The sequence below is a fragment of the Panthera uncia genome, chromosome B1, assembly GCF_023721935.1.
Source record: "Panthera uncia isolate 11264 chromosome B1, Puncia_PCG_1.0, whole genome shotgun sequence".
NCBI classification, from domain to species: domain Eukaryota; kingdom Metazoa; phylum Chordata; class Mammalia; order Carnivora; family Felidae; genus Panthera; species Panthera uncia.
Window position 1 is genome coordinate 15,450,713 of NC_064811.1, and position 17,734 is coordinate 15,468,446.

Sequence of the window (17,734 nt, forward strand, 5' to 3'; positions counted from 1 at the left end):
TTTTCAGTTAAGGGTCAAGAACTGTGGATTTAGGTTTGGACTTGGCCGTTTTCTTCTGCTTTCGCCCATAGGGACAAATCATGCTGACATTTCCTCACACTTTTTTTTTTCCCCCACAGCTAAACAAAATGCTAACAAAATTGAAATTTCCATTTCCCCACAATGCCTTGGCTAAAAATTTAGGTCATCTGGGACAGTGCATGAATTATCTTAGGGCACCATTTACTGTGGTGTTTGCATTGTATCTCGCACTCACCTAACCTAGACAGCAGAGTCCTAGGCAAGAAATCCTTTCTCGCTGTGTATATTCTGGATGACTGATGTTGCACAGGATGTGAGGTTAGGGTTTAGGTGCCGGTAATCATCTGAGTAAGCATAATGGAAAATTGCTTTAAAGAGTCAGGTAACAAAAGGTGTAACCAACTTTTGATTTGCAATGCTTGAATTCTTTTGAATGTCATTTCTTCCTTTCCTGAAATACAGGATGAGGCACGACACTACCAAATCACAGACTCATTGTTGGGTATTTTCTATGTAACATACGCTTTGTTTTTGTTTTTCTCAAAAGGCGTTTGAACAGAAATCACCTTCAGCTGTTTCCTGAGTTGCTGTTTCTTGGGACTTCGAAGCTCTACAGGCTGTAAGTAGACAGAAATAGTTATTGTTGCTTTGGGTAGTACCTTGTATTTTAATAAATGTATTTTGGATCTGTTTCCTTGTGCTTTCCTGGAATCTATTCACTGATAGATTAATGGATTAAAAGCTTGCTTGTTTTTTCTTCTTATGGAAGTTTATGATTGGTTTCCCAGTGGTTCCTGTTGTTCTATTTGGTTAGCATTTAGTGGTTCATGTATGTGTCACTGTAATTGTATTATTCCTTTTTGGTTATGTGATGAGGAGGAGATTTACCTTACTTTTTTATGGAAACTTTTGATTAAGTTCTGAAGGGAAAATTTGCCACTATACTTCCTCTGAAGAGGAAGTTGGCAGTGTTTTCTTATAAAGTTAGGGTTCTTAATGTCAGCTTTCTCGACATTGTTTCTGTGCTGGAGTCGTGTTTATTAGTCTGGAAATATTATTATAAGGTATTTAAAGAGGGCTGTAAATTTCCTCTTAAATGTTCCTTTTAAGGCCAGAATTCCAAACTCTGCAATAGGAATGACCGTAAACGTTTCCTCACAAATATGTCATAGACTGTTAACGGAAGTGCTCCTTTGGAAAGAACATAATGTGAGTTTTAGGCAGAATCAGGTTTTCCTCCTTGGAATGCTTGTACACTGACCTAATAAGTAATAGTGAAAACACATTTTTGAAAGCTTTTAAAATTAGACTTTCAGCCATATGAGTGATTTTGTGCAGATGGGAGATAAGCAACAAATTGTTGGAAAAACAAATAACGATGATTATTGATGTTCATGGATGTCATGAAAGAAATTGGGGATATATAGAAGAAATTCCTCGGCACGCCTTCCACCTGGATGGTAGGGGACGTCCCGTAGGTTCCTGTTTGTGGGGGAAGTGAGCGGATTCCTTTTTTTTCGAACTTGCTTTGTCGTAGCCTATGAGTTCAATAGTGTTGTTATCAATTCTACCAGTAGGAAGTCTAGCAACACTGCCCTCGAGCCCTCCCTGCACTGTGGCCACGGTCTCTGTTCAGTCCTCCTGGTGCCTTAGCTCACTACAGAGAGAGCTGGCTCAGTGGGCAGATGTGCAGCCAAACGAACACACTGCATCTCCCCTCTAGAGTCTCACTTCCCTGGTACTGGTCCTCTGAGGACAGCCAAAGTCGCCTGGCAGGATTTCTCCTTTTCCTTGGGTTCCCTGCCAGCTAATTAGCTCCATTTAAGTAAATTAAAAAAAGGAAAAAAAAAGTCAAAGAAACTTGAAAATAGACTTTTAAATAATTCTTTACGGACTAGTTTGACCAAGGAGATAGAATATTGAACATTGTAAAGATGCTAAGTTGATACTGATGTAGAAATATTTGTGCTTAGTTTCTAAGAAGGGCCACAGAGAGGGTTTTAGTTGTGATTCTGCTTTCTGCGTTAAGCTTTGGTGACGGAGGAGACTGGAGAATGGACTTCTGGTATACGATGAGGGATATGAAACCACCACTTTGCTAACAGTGCCCATGCAAAAGCAATTCACACCAGTCTAGGAAATTTTCCATTTTCTATGTAGCTGTGAAAATATAATTTAAATGAATGACTGTCATCTACGATTTAAAATATTAAGCGAAAGAGGGGAAAATTAACTTCAACACTACCTCAGAGAAACAAGAATGTTTGAATTTTAGTCTACAAGTACTTGGTTTACTTTTCTTAGGAGGCTTCAGGTAGTTTAATCCAGTGCAGAATCTTCTATTAGTAAATTCTATTCCGTGGAACAGTTTTCCCTCTTAGACAATATCACATAGTGGACCAATGGATTTTTCTCTTATATTTTGTTATGACTTTATGACTTTAGGAAGCTGCTGTGTGAAAAGAGACCTGAAATCCTGAAGAAGTAAAATTAAAGAAACAGAACCCATAAAACTCTGAGGCAGTATTTTTTTTTTAGTTAATTAAAAGCATGTAAAAATATGAGAAATGGACAGCTAGAAAATACAGCTCAGAGTTGTGAGTACCTGTTCGGCTCAAATGATTTCTTCTGGGGAGTTTGGGAAGATAAAACTTTATTTCTTGGGGCACCTGGGTGGCGCAGTCGGTTAAGCGTCCGACTTCAGCCAGGTCACGATCTCGCGGTCCGTGAGTTCGAGCCCCGCGTCAGGCTCTGGGCTGATGGCTCGGAGCCTGGAGCCTGTTTCCGATTCTGTGTCTCCCTCTCTCTCTGCCCCTCCCCCGTTCATGCTCTGTCTCTCTCTGTCCCAAAAAATAAATAAAAAAATGTTGAAAAAAAAACTTTATTTCTTAGGATTAGTTGCAAGAGGGGCTTGAATGCTTTGATGTTCCTGAAATTAGAGATTGATGGCATAATGCTTAACATTCGTTGGGATTTACCAACTGACATAAACACTAAATACACGTAGAAACAGTGGTGTAATTTTTTTCTTCACCCTCACACCGGGAATCTTCCTTTGAATGAAGGTACTATTTGTCCCACCTGAATTCGATATAGTGAATTGTTACCAATGGTATTTCTCTTGAGAGGGTAAGTTATAAGCTACATGTGACCACTTTTTTTTTTATGATGGTAATCATTAATTGGAGTAAACAACCAGCATTAAATATCTTTAATAAATAAAGAACCAAAAGCTTGTGAGTCTGACTGCCTGACCAGTGTAATTTCCAAGAGGGAAGGATTCAAGCTCAGAGTTTCTTCATGTGATACAGGTGCCTAGTAGTTCACCCGAAACAAATGTTCCAACAGATGGAAAAATGTGCCCAGATCGACAGACAAAAATCTCCTTTAAAACACTCATTGAAAAATGAATCTTTCACAAGAAGGATCAGTGACAGAACAAAGGATACAGGGTTTCTGACTAATAGCAGAGAATATATGTTGGGGCAGGGAAGGTATTAGCCTGGTCTTTGCATATACATATTAAGCAATCCATAATTGCCCTACTATATAATGCGGTAGGGACCTACACATCTAGAATTCATGAAGGAAACACATTTATAATTTATTCTCTCTTTAAGTGGTTGCATCATTCTAATTAGCATCTCCATTTCTTTTTCTCACATACTGTATTTGTTATTTAATACTTTTATTTAATGCTTTTTTATCCCAGTATATAACTAATAAAGAAGTTCACTAGTTTAATGTGTAGTTCACACTACTGACGTCTGATTTTTATCATTAGGATTTAAGCTAGTCTGATGTACTGGACATTATGCAGATTTTCTTTGCACTTTTGTAATGAAAAATCACCATTTGACTCTTGGCGGAAAATGAGATGCCAGGTGAAGAAGCACACATGCTTTTTTTGGACTCTAAATGCAATATAAAAGAAAAAGAGGGTACGCTGTATATGAATTATGATTCGACACGGTTGGTTGCTGCTAGCGGCCAAATATGCTTTTCCTTTGCTGTCTGCTCCAATTTCTCTTTGGACGGGTTGAGAGAGCACTACATGTTCAGGTCAAGATGTTTGCTCAGAAATAGTAGTACAGTTGCAGCTGTGTTTGTTGGAGCAGGAGACTAGTTTAAATAGCATTACCATTTATCCAGTCCATTAACAGAACTCTGTAAAATAATACCAACTCTGCATAAACTACAGGACAGTGTAATAAAATTACAAGCACTTGTTGACAGATGGAAAGTGTAAGTAAAGGGAAAGTAAAGGGCCCTAGGTTGGAGGTTAAAAGAGACAGCATATAGTTTCCTTAACTTGCGTAGATAGGCCATTCTAGCCTCTTGCTTCTCCCCCCAAACTGGTGTCGCCTCTTTACTATCAATTTAAGAGTGGAGAAAATTATTTTTGGAGCAATCTGGAGCTGATTAACTGAGATTTTTAGTCACTTTTGGAATGGGCAATCGTGATTGATTGAAATTTATGAGTGGCATTTATATATATGAGTAGCATATACAAAACTTCCTGATAAATGTAACCTTAAAGGTGATTTACCGGTGAGTGATTCACACTTTTCAACTTGAGTTTTCAACTACTAATCCAGGCTCATTAGAAAGGAATTTCATTGGTAGTACTGCGGTCGAGCATTTGGTTATAAATATTTGTTTTGTGGTTTTCAGTTTATTTCTTTTAGTATTATTATATTTACCCAGACTTCTAACATAAACTTAAGTATCCAAGGCACATGGCAGAAACTCATTTTTCACTTGTATCTACTGAAACAAAACAAAACTAACAAATGAAATTAAATACATAAGTCCCAGTGATTCATTTTCTCTACTTCTTTGAATAAAACCTTTTTATTTCTGGTTCACAAGTAGCATTTATTATTCCCCAATGAGCTTTGGAGCCTCTAAATTATCTAACATTATAAATAGTATTTTTAAACTTAAGGACTTTTTTTATGGCCTAATGACTACTTACCTGAGACAAATAGATTTTGACCGCTTAATTTGGTTGGTCAGGTCACAGTTCATTTACTGTCAGATAGGATCTCAGAGGCTCAAAATGTTTTTGATAATAATAATCAGGGCTTTTGTTTAGAAGAAAACTTAATTTTTGTTTTATTAAGGTAAAAATTAATTTGCGAAGTACAACACATATACAGTGAAGCTATCTTTATTTTCCTTTCTTCTTGCCCCACAGAAGGACCTTTACCATTTGTTTTTGTTTTTGAGTAGTTGTAAGAGTAACATACCCTCATATTAGAAAGGTTTGGGCAATTCAGAAAAATAGAAAAGAGGAAATAGAAATTATTCATTACCTTGCCATCCAGACATAATCACTAGTAAACGTGTCAGTTATTATTAACCTAGTTTACTTTTTCTGTGATTATGCATATAAATGCTGATATACATTTATTACAAAAACATGTTTTGTTTTGTTTTGTTTTGTTTTGTTTTGTTTTTTTATGTCCCCAGGGTCTAGTGTGAGGCTTGACCTTTAGAAACCTCTCAGTAAGTGTTTGATGTCTTGAGTTAAATCTCCGTCGGGTTCAGGGTCTGTAACGTGAATGAGCAAACAGTAATGCTGGGAAGGCATTATGAATAATAGAGAGCCAAATTAAATTTAAAGGGTAACTTGGCTAATTAAATGTTTAGTCCCCTTAGGTCTTCTAAACATTGGAGGGTTTGGGTAGACACAGTAAAATAAAAATAACCCATTTTTCACATAAGCAAAATATCCGTTAATTTAATATAATACCGCATTTCTATAAAACTATATAATTTAATCTCACAGGATTCTTGTATTCAAGGATAAAAACAAGAGCGCCACAGCGGAGCTTGTATCAAAATTCCTCTTGAATTAATTCCTGCCAGCTCTGATTAAAGTGTGGGCTCCTCGAGGTGTCAGGTGCCATAGTTTCCTGCTCCCTTTCACTCTTGGCCTGTTTGGCCCCTGCCACAATAAATCCCACAGTGGTTGTGCAGGAATTGCAGGTTGCAGTTGCTACGGTTACCGTCGTCCAGCCAGACCCACATCATTACTCATCTAGTGAGCTGCCATGATGGCTACCGCTGCTCTCCATTGCCCAGGCTGCCGAAGGGCTTCGTGTCCAGACGATAAAAGTTCCTCGGGTGTGGTGTGTCTGCCTTACCATTTGGTGCAAAGATACACTATTTGTATTGCTCATGCTCATACTTTGTGAAGGGGAGCGGGTTGACTCTTGATCTTTGAAAACTAAGAACCAATAAGTGAGATAAAACTTAGAAATGTGTTAACTGTCAGTGGTTAAAACACCAAGTCCCTTATTATTTATTCAGTAACTTATTAATGACCTATCATTGCACCCAAGGGACTCTGCTCTTGCCACTTAGAGAATAGAGATCTACAAGGAACATTTCATTTAAAAAATTAAAAAAAAAATTACTATTGGGGCACCTGGGTGGCTCAGGTATTTGAGTGTTTGTATCTTGATTTTGGCTCAGGTCATGATCTCATGGTCATGAGTTCAAGCCCTGTGTCAGGGCTCAATGCTTAAGATTCTCTCTGTCTGCCCCTCCCCTGCTAGTGCGCACGCTCTCTCTCTCTCAAAATAAAATAAAAATAAAATAAAAATAAAAAAATAGATTACTAATTATGTAACTGAAGGTATATAGACAAAAGACTTGAGACGCGGGTATCTGAACACACTTCAGAATAGCCATTACCACTTGACATGAAGAAAAGAGGCAAGCCATGGAGTAGGACTTACTTTTGATTTTGATTTAAAATCAACACGTAATCGGGGGTGCCCGGGTAGCTCAGTCGGTTGAGAGTCTGACTTCGGCTCAGGTCATGATCTCATGGTTGACGAGTTCGAGCCCTGCGTTGGGCTCTGTGCTGACAGCTCAGAGCCTGGAGCCTGTTTCAGATTCTGTGTCTCCCTCTCTCTCTCTGCCCCTCCCCTGCTCACTCTCTCTCTCTGTCTCAAAAATAAAATAAACATTAACAAAAATTAAAATCAACATGTAATCCTATTATTTAGAAGTTATAAATGTAGTGAGGATTAACATTGTACTTGAGATTTTTGCCACGCCCACGCCTCACGTTGATAGTTTTATTTCAAAGAGATTACAAGTAAAAGCTGTTGCTTAAGAAAGTCAGAAATTAGTAGGTTTTTGTTGTTGCTAACCCACAGAATATACTCTGAATGTGAAGTCTACAGCGTAATTAATTGCATCAACTAGAAGAATCTTTTCCGTTCAAGTGTACTTGTTTAAATAGTTGCTTTCCCAAATGCAAATGTTTTTATCTGCACCAAGAAGTACTCACAATAGTGCAATTTGAATTTGGAGATACTGTTGTAGATACTGGGGAGAGAAACCAGGGTAACACTGTGGCCCCAGGTAATAGGTGGTATATGTGGGCCTCCACCATGGTTAATATCTGACCTGTAATACGTAAATTAAAACTTAGTTCATCAAAAAGGATTGTGTTTGTTGAAACATGAATTTAAGTGTATGTTTTTCATGTGAAAAAGACATTTTTCAATACACATTATCAGGGAATATTTTAAAATTTGGTGACAAATTATGAAATTGCCACTGTTTGGTGACTGAAGTTTACATAAATAATTCCAGGAATAAGTGTCCATAGGATTCTGGTTCTATTTAGCTAATTTTAGTGTATTGACATATGTTTTAAGACCCTGAAATCAATTAATTTATAGCATAAGAGAAGGGGCATATAACACTAGTGTTTAAATACCTACTCAGCTCTGCTATCTTTGGAAATCAGGTGACACCCCTGGAGTCAAGTTTCCTTATCTGTAAAATGGGAATGATCATATTTTCCTCCTGGGGATATTTCCAGTCATATTATAGATTCTGTATTCAGAAGAACGTTGCCGGGGCGCCTGGGTGGCTCAGTCAGTTAAGTGTCCGACTCTCAGTTTCGGCTCAGGTCATGATCTCATATTTTCATGGGTTTGAGCCCCGCATTGGGTTCTGCACTGACAATGCAGAGCCTGCTTGAGATTCTTTCCCTCCCTCTCTCTACCCCTCCTCCTGCTCATGCTGTCTCTCTCCCTCTCAAAATAAATAAATAAATAAATAAATAAATAAATAAATAAAACTTAAAAAAATTATTAAAAAAAAAAGAACATGACCAACTTTCCAGTATGGTAGAAATTGTATTACATGATTATTGTCTCATCCTTGCAAAATAAGATGAAAAAAAAAAAATAGTCACACAGATGTCTTTGCAACCTGCCCACAGTCAGAAAATCTCCTCGTTCTGTTTCACCTCTGTCTTGCAATTTTTCTCGGTGTAATAACACAGACATAAGTGTAGCCACATTATTTTTTTTATCACTAAAAATTAACATAAAATATGCATCGTTTTATTTCTCCTTACTTGGCCACACAAGATGCATTAAGCCCAGAATGTTCTTAATGAGATCTCTTACCCTATCCCAGTTGATGATTCATGTAGTTTTAAAATTCCTATATAAGATGAATTGGCTATAGAAACAGAGACTGTGACTTAGAAGCTGTGTTACGCCTGCATATTTGGGTTGTTGTCTTAATGATGTGTTTTTCCTAAATAAATAAAGGAAAAATATGAATTAGTTTGAAAATGCTGCGTTAATTCTTCAAACTATAGGTGAACTATTGTGAAAGTTATTCAGAAGATTGCTATGTTGCTAAAGAACATTTTTATTGCTAATTAAAATTTCAATCTTTAAAACCATATAAGATAATTAACCCATTGATCTTGTAATATGCAAATATGATGTGATCTGTGGAACATTCTGTCATCTTTACATAAACTGCATATGTGATTGTAAGCTCATTTTTAGATTAAACATATGTCAAAATGCAGCGCAAATTGCAAATCGTTTAGCACTTTGGATTTAAACAATATTTGATAATGAAATAGATCTCAGCCAGAAGCTATTTTTGTTTTGTTCTGTTGTTATTATAACTCCAATACTTTTCATATGTACATAAGCTTTGCAGGCAGAGGGACCATGTGTATGTCCTCTTTTTGTTACCTGTTACCCATAGGCAAGGTAATCACGGTCACTGAATTCTTCGTAAAAAGTTGAAAAATTGTGATAAATGTTTGATAAATTGTGATTGATGTAAGAAACTTCAGGCAGGAGTTTTTCTTTCTTTTTTTCTCTGAAAAACTAAATTCTAGAGAGGGAAGCAATGAAAAGTAAAAAGGCCTGTTGGTGCGATACCCATGGTGTAGGGTACGGCATGGCTGTGTGAAATATTATTAAGGGAACATCTGTGCCTCTTGAAATCTCCCCCAAATGAATGTGTACAGCTAAGTATGGCAACTTGATTTAAGTGTTTAAAAAAAGGTCTTAAAGAAAAGAGAAATAAATACGTCTGGAAACAGAATGGGAAAAGATAGCTTTGCCCCGTCATGATAGGTTTCTTCTACTAGTGAAAGATTAAAGCTTGAAGTATGTGAATAGCTGAGAACAGCACAGAGAAAGGTTGATTGCTTCCCCTCCAACAGTTCCAATTGATTGAAAAAAGCCTAATTTAAAGTTCTGTTTGTTCTATGTCTTAAACCATCAGAATTCTCTTTTAGGACCGGAGGAATGCTCCGGAGGAAAAAGAATCCAAGGATAAAAAGTCATTGCAAGCCAACAATTGTTCCTAATCCTCACAAAATGCTGGAGAAATTAAATTTATTCTTTATTGCTCAAAGTGTTACCTAGGTCACTGGGCGATGGGAAAATTGGACTGGAAGTCGAGTAGGCGCAAGCTTTGTTTTGTGTCTAGATGCTTAACCTTAGACACGACAAGGCGTCTTAGAGTGTGGTGGGAACTTGGTTCAGAGCGTTAACACCAAGACTTTTATTACCCCGGATTTATAATAGGCTGTGCTGTCAGGAGATGAAAATGTTGTGTTTACATTGCAGTGTTAAATGATCATTTAATTAACACCTAAGGAAAAAAAAACTTGTGAAATTCTTAGCAGCTTTTATTGTTGGTTTCCTGGGAGGTTTTAATATCCAAGTTTCATTGAGATTTCTTTTTGTAAGTAGAGACACAAAAGACATTATAAACTTTTTAAGGAGGATAAACAGTTTAACCTTGACCCTTTTTTTCCTAAAATATTAATTTAAATTACATTTTAAATCTGGCGTGCTTATTTAAAAGGTTTCTAGACTAATATATTAAAAATACATCTTAATTAAACACTGTATTTTTGTGTTAACATTTAAATATTTTTAAATTTACATTCTATCCTCCACTGTAAAACATTTGAAATTACCAATTAGTTTATCATAAGAAGTTTAAATATGCTTAGCATACTAATTACACATATTTTTATATCTTTTAAGCCACTGCTTTGGTTACATTGTTGTAAGAATCCAGGTCAAAATATGTAATCATAGGTAAGCAAATTATATGGGGGAAAAGGCGCCTTATTATTATATTATCATCATGATTATCTAATTGGAGATAGTTACTATTGTATGATAAAAAAAGTTTACACATAGACAGTAGGATGAATGACGTCATTAATATTAAATTCAGACGCACTTCATTAATTATGAGAAGATTATATGCTGTCTAATACCTTAATTTATTCTTGATCTTTTGTTTAAAAAAAGTTACCTAACGGGAATGGTCTTGAGGCAAATTGATAACATTTGGAAAATGCGGTATGTACTGCCAAGGGCAGCTGTTCACTCGGTAACACTGTGTTTTGCTAAAAGTATTATTAGAATTTATATCTGTTAACTCCTTTCATTTTATCTGGATATGCAACTTCATATTCAAGTATATGAAAATTTTAAAAATATTTACTAAGTCATTTTCTGTTAAAGTAAAATCTCTCTTAATTTTTGCAGAAATAAGCATGCTGTTATAGTGTCATTTTTCTGAGGACACTGTTTTTGTTCATACGGAAACTAAAAATGTTTATGCCTTTTTTTAAAATTTAAATTCAAGTGCTTCAGGATAAAGCCCATTTTCTGTATTATTCATGGTAAAAGAGTGCAAGGAGGAATCAATGTTATTAAAATCTGTTAATAGAAAGCCCTGCTTGGACCCAAGAATTATATTCTCATTCACAAAATACTGCTGAACACAGTATAGGCACTTTCCACAATGTTATATGCTCTCCTTCTATCAAATTTCAGTTTTTCTCCAAAATTGTCCTTTTTTTTTTTTAACCCACTGATCTTTTTCTTCCCAAAGCTGCTTCTCTATCCAGAGTCTAATAACAAAAACCAACAGATAGGAATATTGCTTTAAATTTTGTTTCCTTCACATAAGGATCCACTTTCAGATTGAGGTAGTTACAAAACCCAAAATGTTCCGAAGTTAAAAATTATGAAAGGGAGAAAAGTAACACATTTTGGTTATCTAACATATTGGATAGCTAGTATATTCTAAATTATATAGTTTATTATAGTAATTGCTATTCCAAATCAACCAGGTAGTGTGTGTGTGTGTGTGTGTGTGTGTGTGTGTGTGTGTGTGTGTACATGCGTGTACCTGGGAAGTGGGGTTACTGAGAGAGAAACGTAAAAATTTTTTGAATGTTCAAAACGCTTGAAGAATACAAATTTAGGGGAATTTACAGGAAATTTCACTTGACATAGATAACTATGTTGCTTTTGTTCTAAACAAGTCAATGAGGGGCTCCTGGGTGGCTCAGTCAGTTAAGCATCAGATTTGCGCTCAGCCCATGGTCTCACTGTGCATGAGTTAGAGCCTCCCATCAGGCTTTCTGCTGTCAGCCCAGAGCCTACTTCACATCTTCTGTTCCCCTATCTCTCTGCCCGTTCCCCGCTCTCTCTGTCTCTCTCACTTGCTCATTCTCTCTCAAAAATTAATTAATTAATTTTTAAAAGTCAATGATGCACTCATACTGAGAAACTCAGTGTTAAGGTTTATACATTAGTAATTTGGAATCCCCAACTAGTAAATAAAAAGAAAGATTCTAGGATTTATTGTAGGGAAAATCTCCAAGTTTGCCTCTTAACAAAGACAAATAACTGTTTTAAATACAAACAGTTATGCTGTAACTAATATATTTGATAGTTATTCTATTGAAACCATTGCATATGAGGAGACTTGGGGATAGGATATCTAGAAATACTCTGTATCCTACTTTGCAGAGATTAGGTGAGTTAAAATTAACTTCCCAGGGTGCCTGAGTGGCTCAGTTGATTAAGCATCTGACTTCAGCTCAGGTCATGATTTCACGGTGTGGGTTTGAGCCCCAAGTCGGGATCTGTCCTGGCAGCTAGGAGCCTGTAGCCTACTTTGAATTCTGTGTCTTCTTTGCTCTCTGCCCCTCTCCCACTCAGACTATCTCTGTCTCTCTCTCTCTGTCTCTCTCTCTCTCTCAAAAATGAATAACCATTGGGGTGCCTGAGTGGCTCATTCGGTTAAGTGGCCGACTTCGGCTCAGGTCATGATCTCGCGGTCCGTGAGTTCCAGCCCCGCGTCGGGCTCTGTGCTGAGAGCTCAGAGCCTGGAGCCTGCTTCTGTTTCTGTGTTTCCCTTTCTCTCTGCCCCTCCCCCATTCACGTTCTGTCTCCCTCTGCCTTTCAAAAATGAATAAATGTTAAAAAAAATGAATAAACATTAAAAAATTAAAAACAAATTAACTTCCCTTTTGCATAAAACTCTCTTGCTTGCCTTTCAAGACCAATCATAATTGAGTTCTATATTCCTTCTTTAACTTTTATCATTGCTATCAGAGAACAGCATATATTCATATGCTATTTCCCAGGCAAGCAGATTTTGCTGTTACTCCCCAGAAGTTGTCAGCACATTTCTGGCCTCCTTTCTTGCCTCCAACTTATAGTAGCATAGTTTACCTGCTTGCGTAATAAGCCTCACCTCCTCCATCAAACCCTTGACAACTGCTTCAGTTAGTTATGTCCAAGTGGTCATTCATTGTAAGGTGGTGGTTATGAGTACAGACTGTTGCTTGATTGTGTAGGAGTGAATCACTTAATGTGTAGCCTTGAGAATGTCTTTTGTTACCTGCCCTGTGCCTCAGTTTCCCCTTGTGTAAAAAAAAAAAAGGATAATAATATAATTGACCTCCTGAAAGCCATGTACAGAGTAAAGTATACACTAAATAAACCAAGCTTAGTATGATGCTTTACATGAAGTAAGTGCTGTGTATTTTATGTTATTTTCATTTTTGTTCTTATGATTAAAACAACCATTGTTTTCTGTGTCCTGCAACGTGCCATGGCATATTGTTCGTTAATCATAACGTGTGTGTTAGCTTTGCAAAAGACCCCCCCCCGTCTCATATTTGTCTTGGTTTTACATACAGCATCTAGCCTAGTACAGGTTGCTTCATCAGTACTTTCCAACTGAATGCTTGATGGAAATTAAGCCTGAAAAAGACAAACAATAGCTTGCACTTGGAATGAAATATGCTGTGCTGTGAAGGGAACCCTAAATCAGAAGTCAGAAGCTATCCTTGTGTACATTCCTAGCTCTGTTGGTCACCACCAGCAGCAGATACTGAGCAAAGGTACCTGATCTCTTTTTTGAGGATATTTCTTTGCTCGTAAAAGTGTATGGTAAGTCAGGAAAGAGAGTGACCACATCTGGTAGTGTTCACCTCCTGTCACCAGAACTTAGCACAGGTTTCCTCGTCGCTAGGGGATGCTCAGACATAATTGAGGGAAGGGAAGGAGATCGAAACTTTCACAATTGTTGTAGCTCTTTTTCAGAAATTTATAGGGAACTCTTCACAGGACTTGCAAGAATTATAATGGTGGAATTATTCATGGTAATAAACCAGGAATTAGATAATTATGTTGTGGATGAGTGGTTTGAAGATTGTTCTCTCCCCTATTAGCAATTTAAAAAAATAAAGGCAGTTTCTTTTCTAGATAAATACAGCCTGTTATATTTTGCATGGCTTTGGTATTAAATGTGAATTGTTTGAAGGCTTAGTTTAAAAAAAATGATTAAAGAAGATTTGATGGTTATGCATTATTAAGTGGTTATCCTGATACTTGATAATCCCTCAATATTAAGGAAGTGGTGTACAACTGAAGTAGTTTCAATAATCACCTGCCTCTCAAACATCACCGATGGTAGCGTGAAGAGATGAGTTAAAAATCAAACAAGGCAAATCAAAGGAGAATAATGGCATTGGTTGATGCAGGCTATGTTCATATTTGTGTTATCATCTTTTGATTGTAACAGGTTTGAGAGTAGGGACCATCATTTTCTATAATTCTCCCTAGTAAATGCATTGTGCGCCCCGGGCAATTAATTTCCTTGACCTTTTGAGGAGAATAAAATGTGTAGAACCTGAATACCCCAAAGGCAACTGAAATCTGGAGTCTTTTTCCAAAAGGCGAGCTCACTTTCTGAGTTGGTGTGGTTTTCTTTCCCTGTCTTTAAGGGGAATGAATTCCACAACTAATTAATAGTTTCAAGGAAAGTTGTTAATCAGGTACTCCAAGTGACCACCCTGGATTCTTCTTTTATTACACAGGGACGTGATGGAATGAGAAAGCAACATAGTTACATTTGATAAAAGGAAATACCTTTTTTCCTCTCCCCACCCACCACGTAATCCCTTGGAATTTACTTGACGCGGGAAATTACTGCAGCAAATAGTGTGATTAAACAAGTGAAGTTGTATGAACAAGAGTAACACTTGTAGTTATAATAATTGCTTTAAAATTCACAACATATATCAATTATCATATTTCAGGGAAAGAGTTTACACCTAAGGATATCTGGAAGGGATTTTTCTTTATTCTCTTCAGTCTTATTGGGAAGCCCAGCTATTCCTTGCCACTAACCAGGCACTGCTTTACTTTGTCTCAAACAGTGACTGTTCCCATTCGGGGATGCCAGCACCCTGAGTGAGGAGAGGGGTCCCTTCCTTCACACGGCTGTGAAACAGCAAGATGTTTTTGCTTACTATTTAACATGGCTAATTCACATACCTCTAGCCTAGGAAAAGTATTAAAAGTATTTGACTAAGTCTAGGATATTATAGATAGAAACTGTTAATTTTTTATATTATAATTATTAGTTTGTTAACGAAATGCCCTCCCTAGGTTGTATGCTCCTTGAGGGCTTGGGCATATTCATCAGCTATCTTTCTATTGTCCTAAAATGGGATACTAGATGAAAATCAGAGAAAAACTTGAAATAAATATGACAGAGGGGCAAAAAAGAACTATCAATGTAGTGGAATGTTTTTTAAATGGACAGTCTTATTCTTCAACCCCTTCTTGTTCAGAAACTCTACACTAACTTAAAGACAGCAAAGTGGTTTAAAACAACAGTAGAATCCAGATATTGGCTTATTTTATAAATTGAGTGGCCTGAAACTATTAAGCTGTGGATAAATATGTCATTTATTTATATATAAAATAAACATTTAAATATATTATAGTTATTTGTATTTATTATAATATATACAAAAATATATATTTATATTTATTTAAATAAATGTTCTAGCCACATCGTAAGTGTGGTATCTGTTTCAAAGTACTTACTTTCAGGGGCGCCTGGGTGGCTCAGTCAGTTGAGCATCCAACTTCGGCTCAGGTCATGATCTCACGGTCTGTGGGTTCGAGCCCCGCAGCGGGCTCTGTGCTGACAGCTCAGAGCCTGCGGCCTGTTTCAGATTCTGTGTCTCCCTCTTTATCTGACCCTCCCCTGTTCATGCGCTCTCTCTGTCTCAAAAATAAATAAATGTTTAAAAAAAAAAGTATTTACTTTCATTATATTCTTATAAGATGATTCAGGTTTAGATGTTTCATAAGTATACTTCTTTTCCCCAATTCTCAAACACATGCTACTTTAGTGCCTTGTATTTATTTCTGTACTGGTTATTTTATGTGTATTATATCTCAAAACAGTGATTCCTAATGTGTTCTCCCCCATGATCCAAGAGAAAAGTAATCTGTGGTCAAATGTGTCGTGAAATAATGAAAGTCATATCCCCTGTGGTGACTGCAGTGTATACACTTGTGTATTTATCTCTAAGGCATCACTCAGTAAAGAAATCTGTTTAACTGGTAAAAAAATGTTTCTGAAAGTTATTTGACTATGCAGGCTCCCCTCTTCCATACTTTCCCCATTTATACCAATTAATCCTAATAACAAGAGCAATCTTTAGCTTTTCCAAAGAATAACTCTTTTTTTTTTTTTTTTTTTTTTTTTTAATTTATTTTTGGGACAGAGAGAGACAGAGCATGAACGGGGGAGGGGCAGAGAGAGAGGGAGACACAGAATCGGAAACAGGCTCCAGGCTCCGAGCCATCAGCCCAGAGCCTGACGCGGGGCTCGAACTCACGGACCGCGAGATCGTGACCTGGCTGAAGTCGGACGCTTAACCGACTGCGCCACCCAGGCGCCCCAAAGAATAACTCTTTTTGAAAGTAGTTTTTAAAAGTGTTTTATGTACGATTGGTGGATGGTCAATGGACTTGGAAATCAACATGAAGTTTCATTTGGTCAGTATTTCTTTCCCAAATCTCTCTCTCTGGGACTAAATGACAAAACAACTTAGATATGATGAGATAGAGACAGGAATCAAAGGAAAAAAGAATTTATGGTATTAAAAATCTCCTAAGACCACTTTTTTCATATATCTGATAGGATCTTATACTGATCTCTACTGAAAATTATGGTCTCTTCTCTTAGTTCCCCTGGCATATTGCTTTGACTGCCAATATTTTTTTACTGTTTATTGTTGAGAGAGAGATAGAATACAAATGGGGGAGGGAAGAGTGTGAGAGAGAGAGAGAGAGAGAGAGACAGAGACAGAATCCAAAGCAGGCTCCAGGCTCCCAGCTGTCAACACAGAGCCCGACAAGCAGCTCCAGCTCATGAGCATTGAGATCAAGTCCTGAGCCAGAGTCAGATGCTCAATGACTGACTGAGCCACCCAGGAGCCCCTGACTGCCAAATCTTAATTAAATATTGAGGGATATCAAAGAAAACATCAGGTTATGCCTAAACCAAAACTACTTCAAAGCTTGATATTAAATGGGTTTAATAAAATAATTTATTTCACATCTTATCTAATATTTACACATTATTCTGTGGATCAAAATATAATACATCTTATAATCATTCAGGTTCCCTCTGCATAAGTAAGCTGAGTCCCCTAGCCCTCTCTTCCCACTTCTCCATGTTCTTTTTTTCTTTAGTCTCCATCACCAATATCGTGTTGTATGTTTTACTTATTTATTTGGTTGTCGTTCTCTCCCAATTAAAATACAAGTTTCATAAAGGCAGGGAATACTAGTAAGTGCACAAGAAATACTGGTTGAATGAATGAATGTAAGCCTTGCAACAGTCTGGCAGAATTTGAATCCTAGCTTCTAAGCTTCCTGGCTGTGTGACTTATAACACATTACTTAACCTCTCTAACTCAATACCCTCTTCCTTAAGATGGAGATAATTAGGACATCAATGTCAGAGAGTCCTTGACAGGATTAGAAGATGTAATGATCTGCCACAGAGTTCAATGGATGTTAAATATTTTTTCATAAATCAAACACTTCCTGAATGGGTTGAGCAATGTTCTTGCTTTTTGGTTTCTGACCGAGTCCCTCCACCCCCACCCAGTATTGGAATAGGAAGCCAAACCTCGCAGAGGCACAGTAGAAGCTACTTAATTCTTTCCTTCTTTCTTTTCACGTTTCATGAGTTTTCCTTTTTCATAGTTTTCTGTATCCCCAGTCCT

The 17,734-nt window shown here is 37.0% G+C and overlaps 1 protein-coding gene across 2 annotated transcripts in view; it reads left to right on the forward strand.

The window, feature by feature from the left end:
- Positions 1-17,734, forward strand: part of SLIT2 (slit guidance ligand 2) — a 373,985-nt gene that overhangs the window by 16,232 nt on the left and 340,019 nt on the right. For both annotated transcript variants that reach the window (XM_049630375.1, XM_049630377.1), the window contains exon 4: positions 569-640. In XM_049630375.1, coding sequence (XP_049486332.1) covers positions 569-640 — 72 coding nt within the window. The remainder of the gene's footprint in view (positions 1-568; positions 641-17,734) is intronic.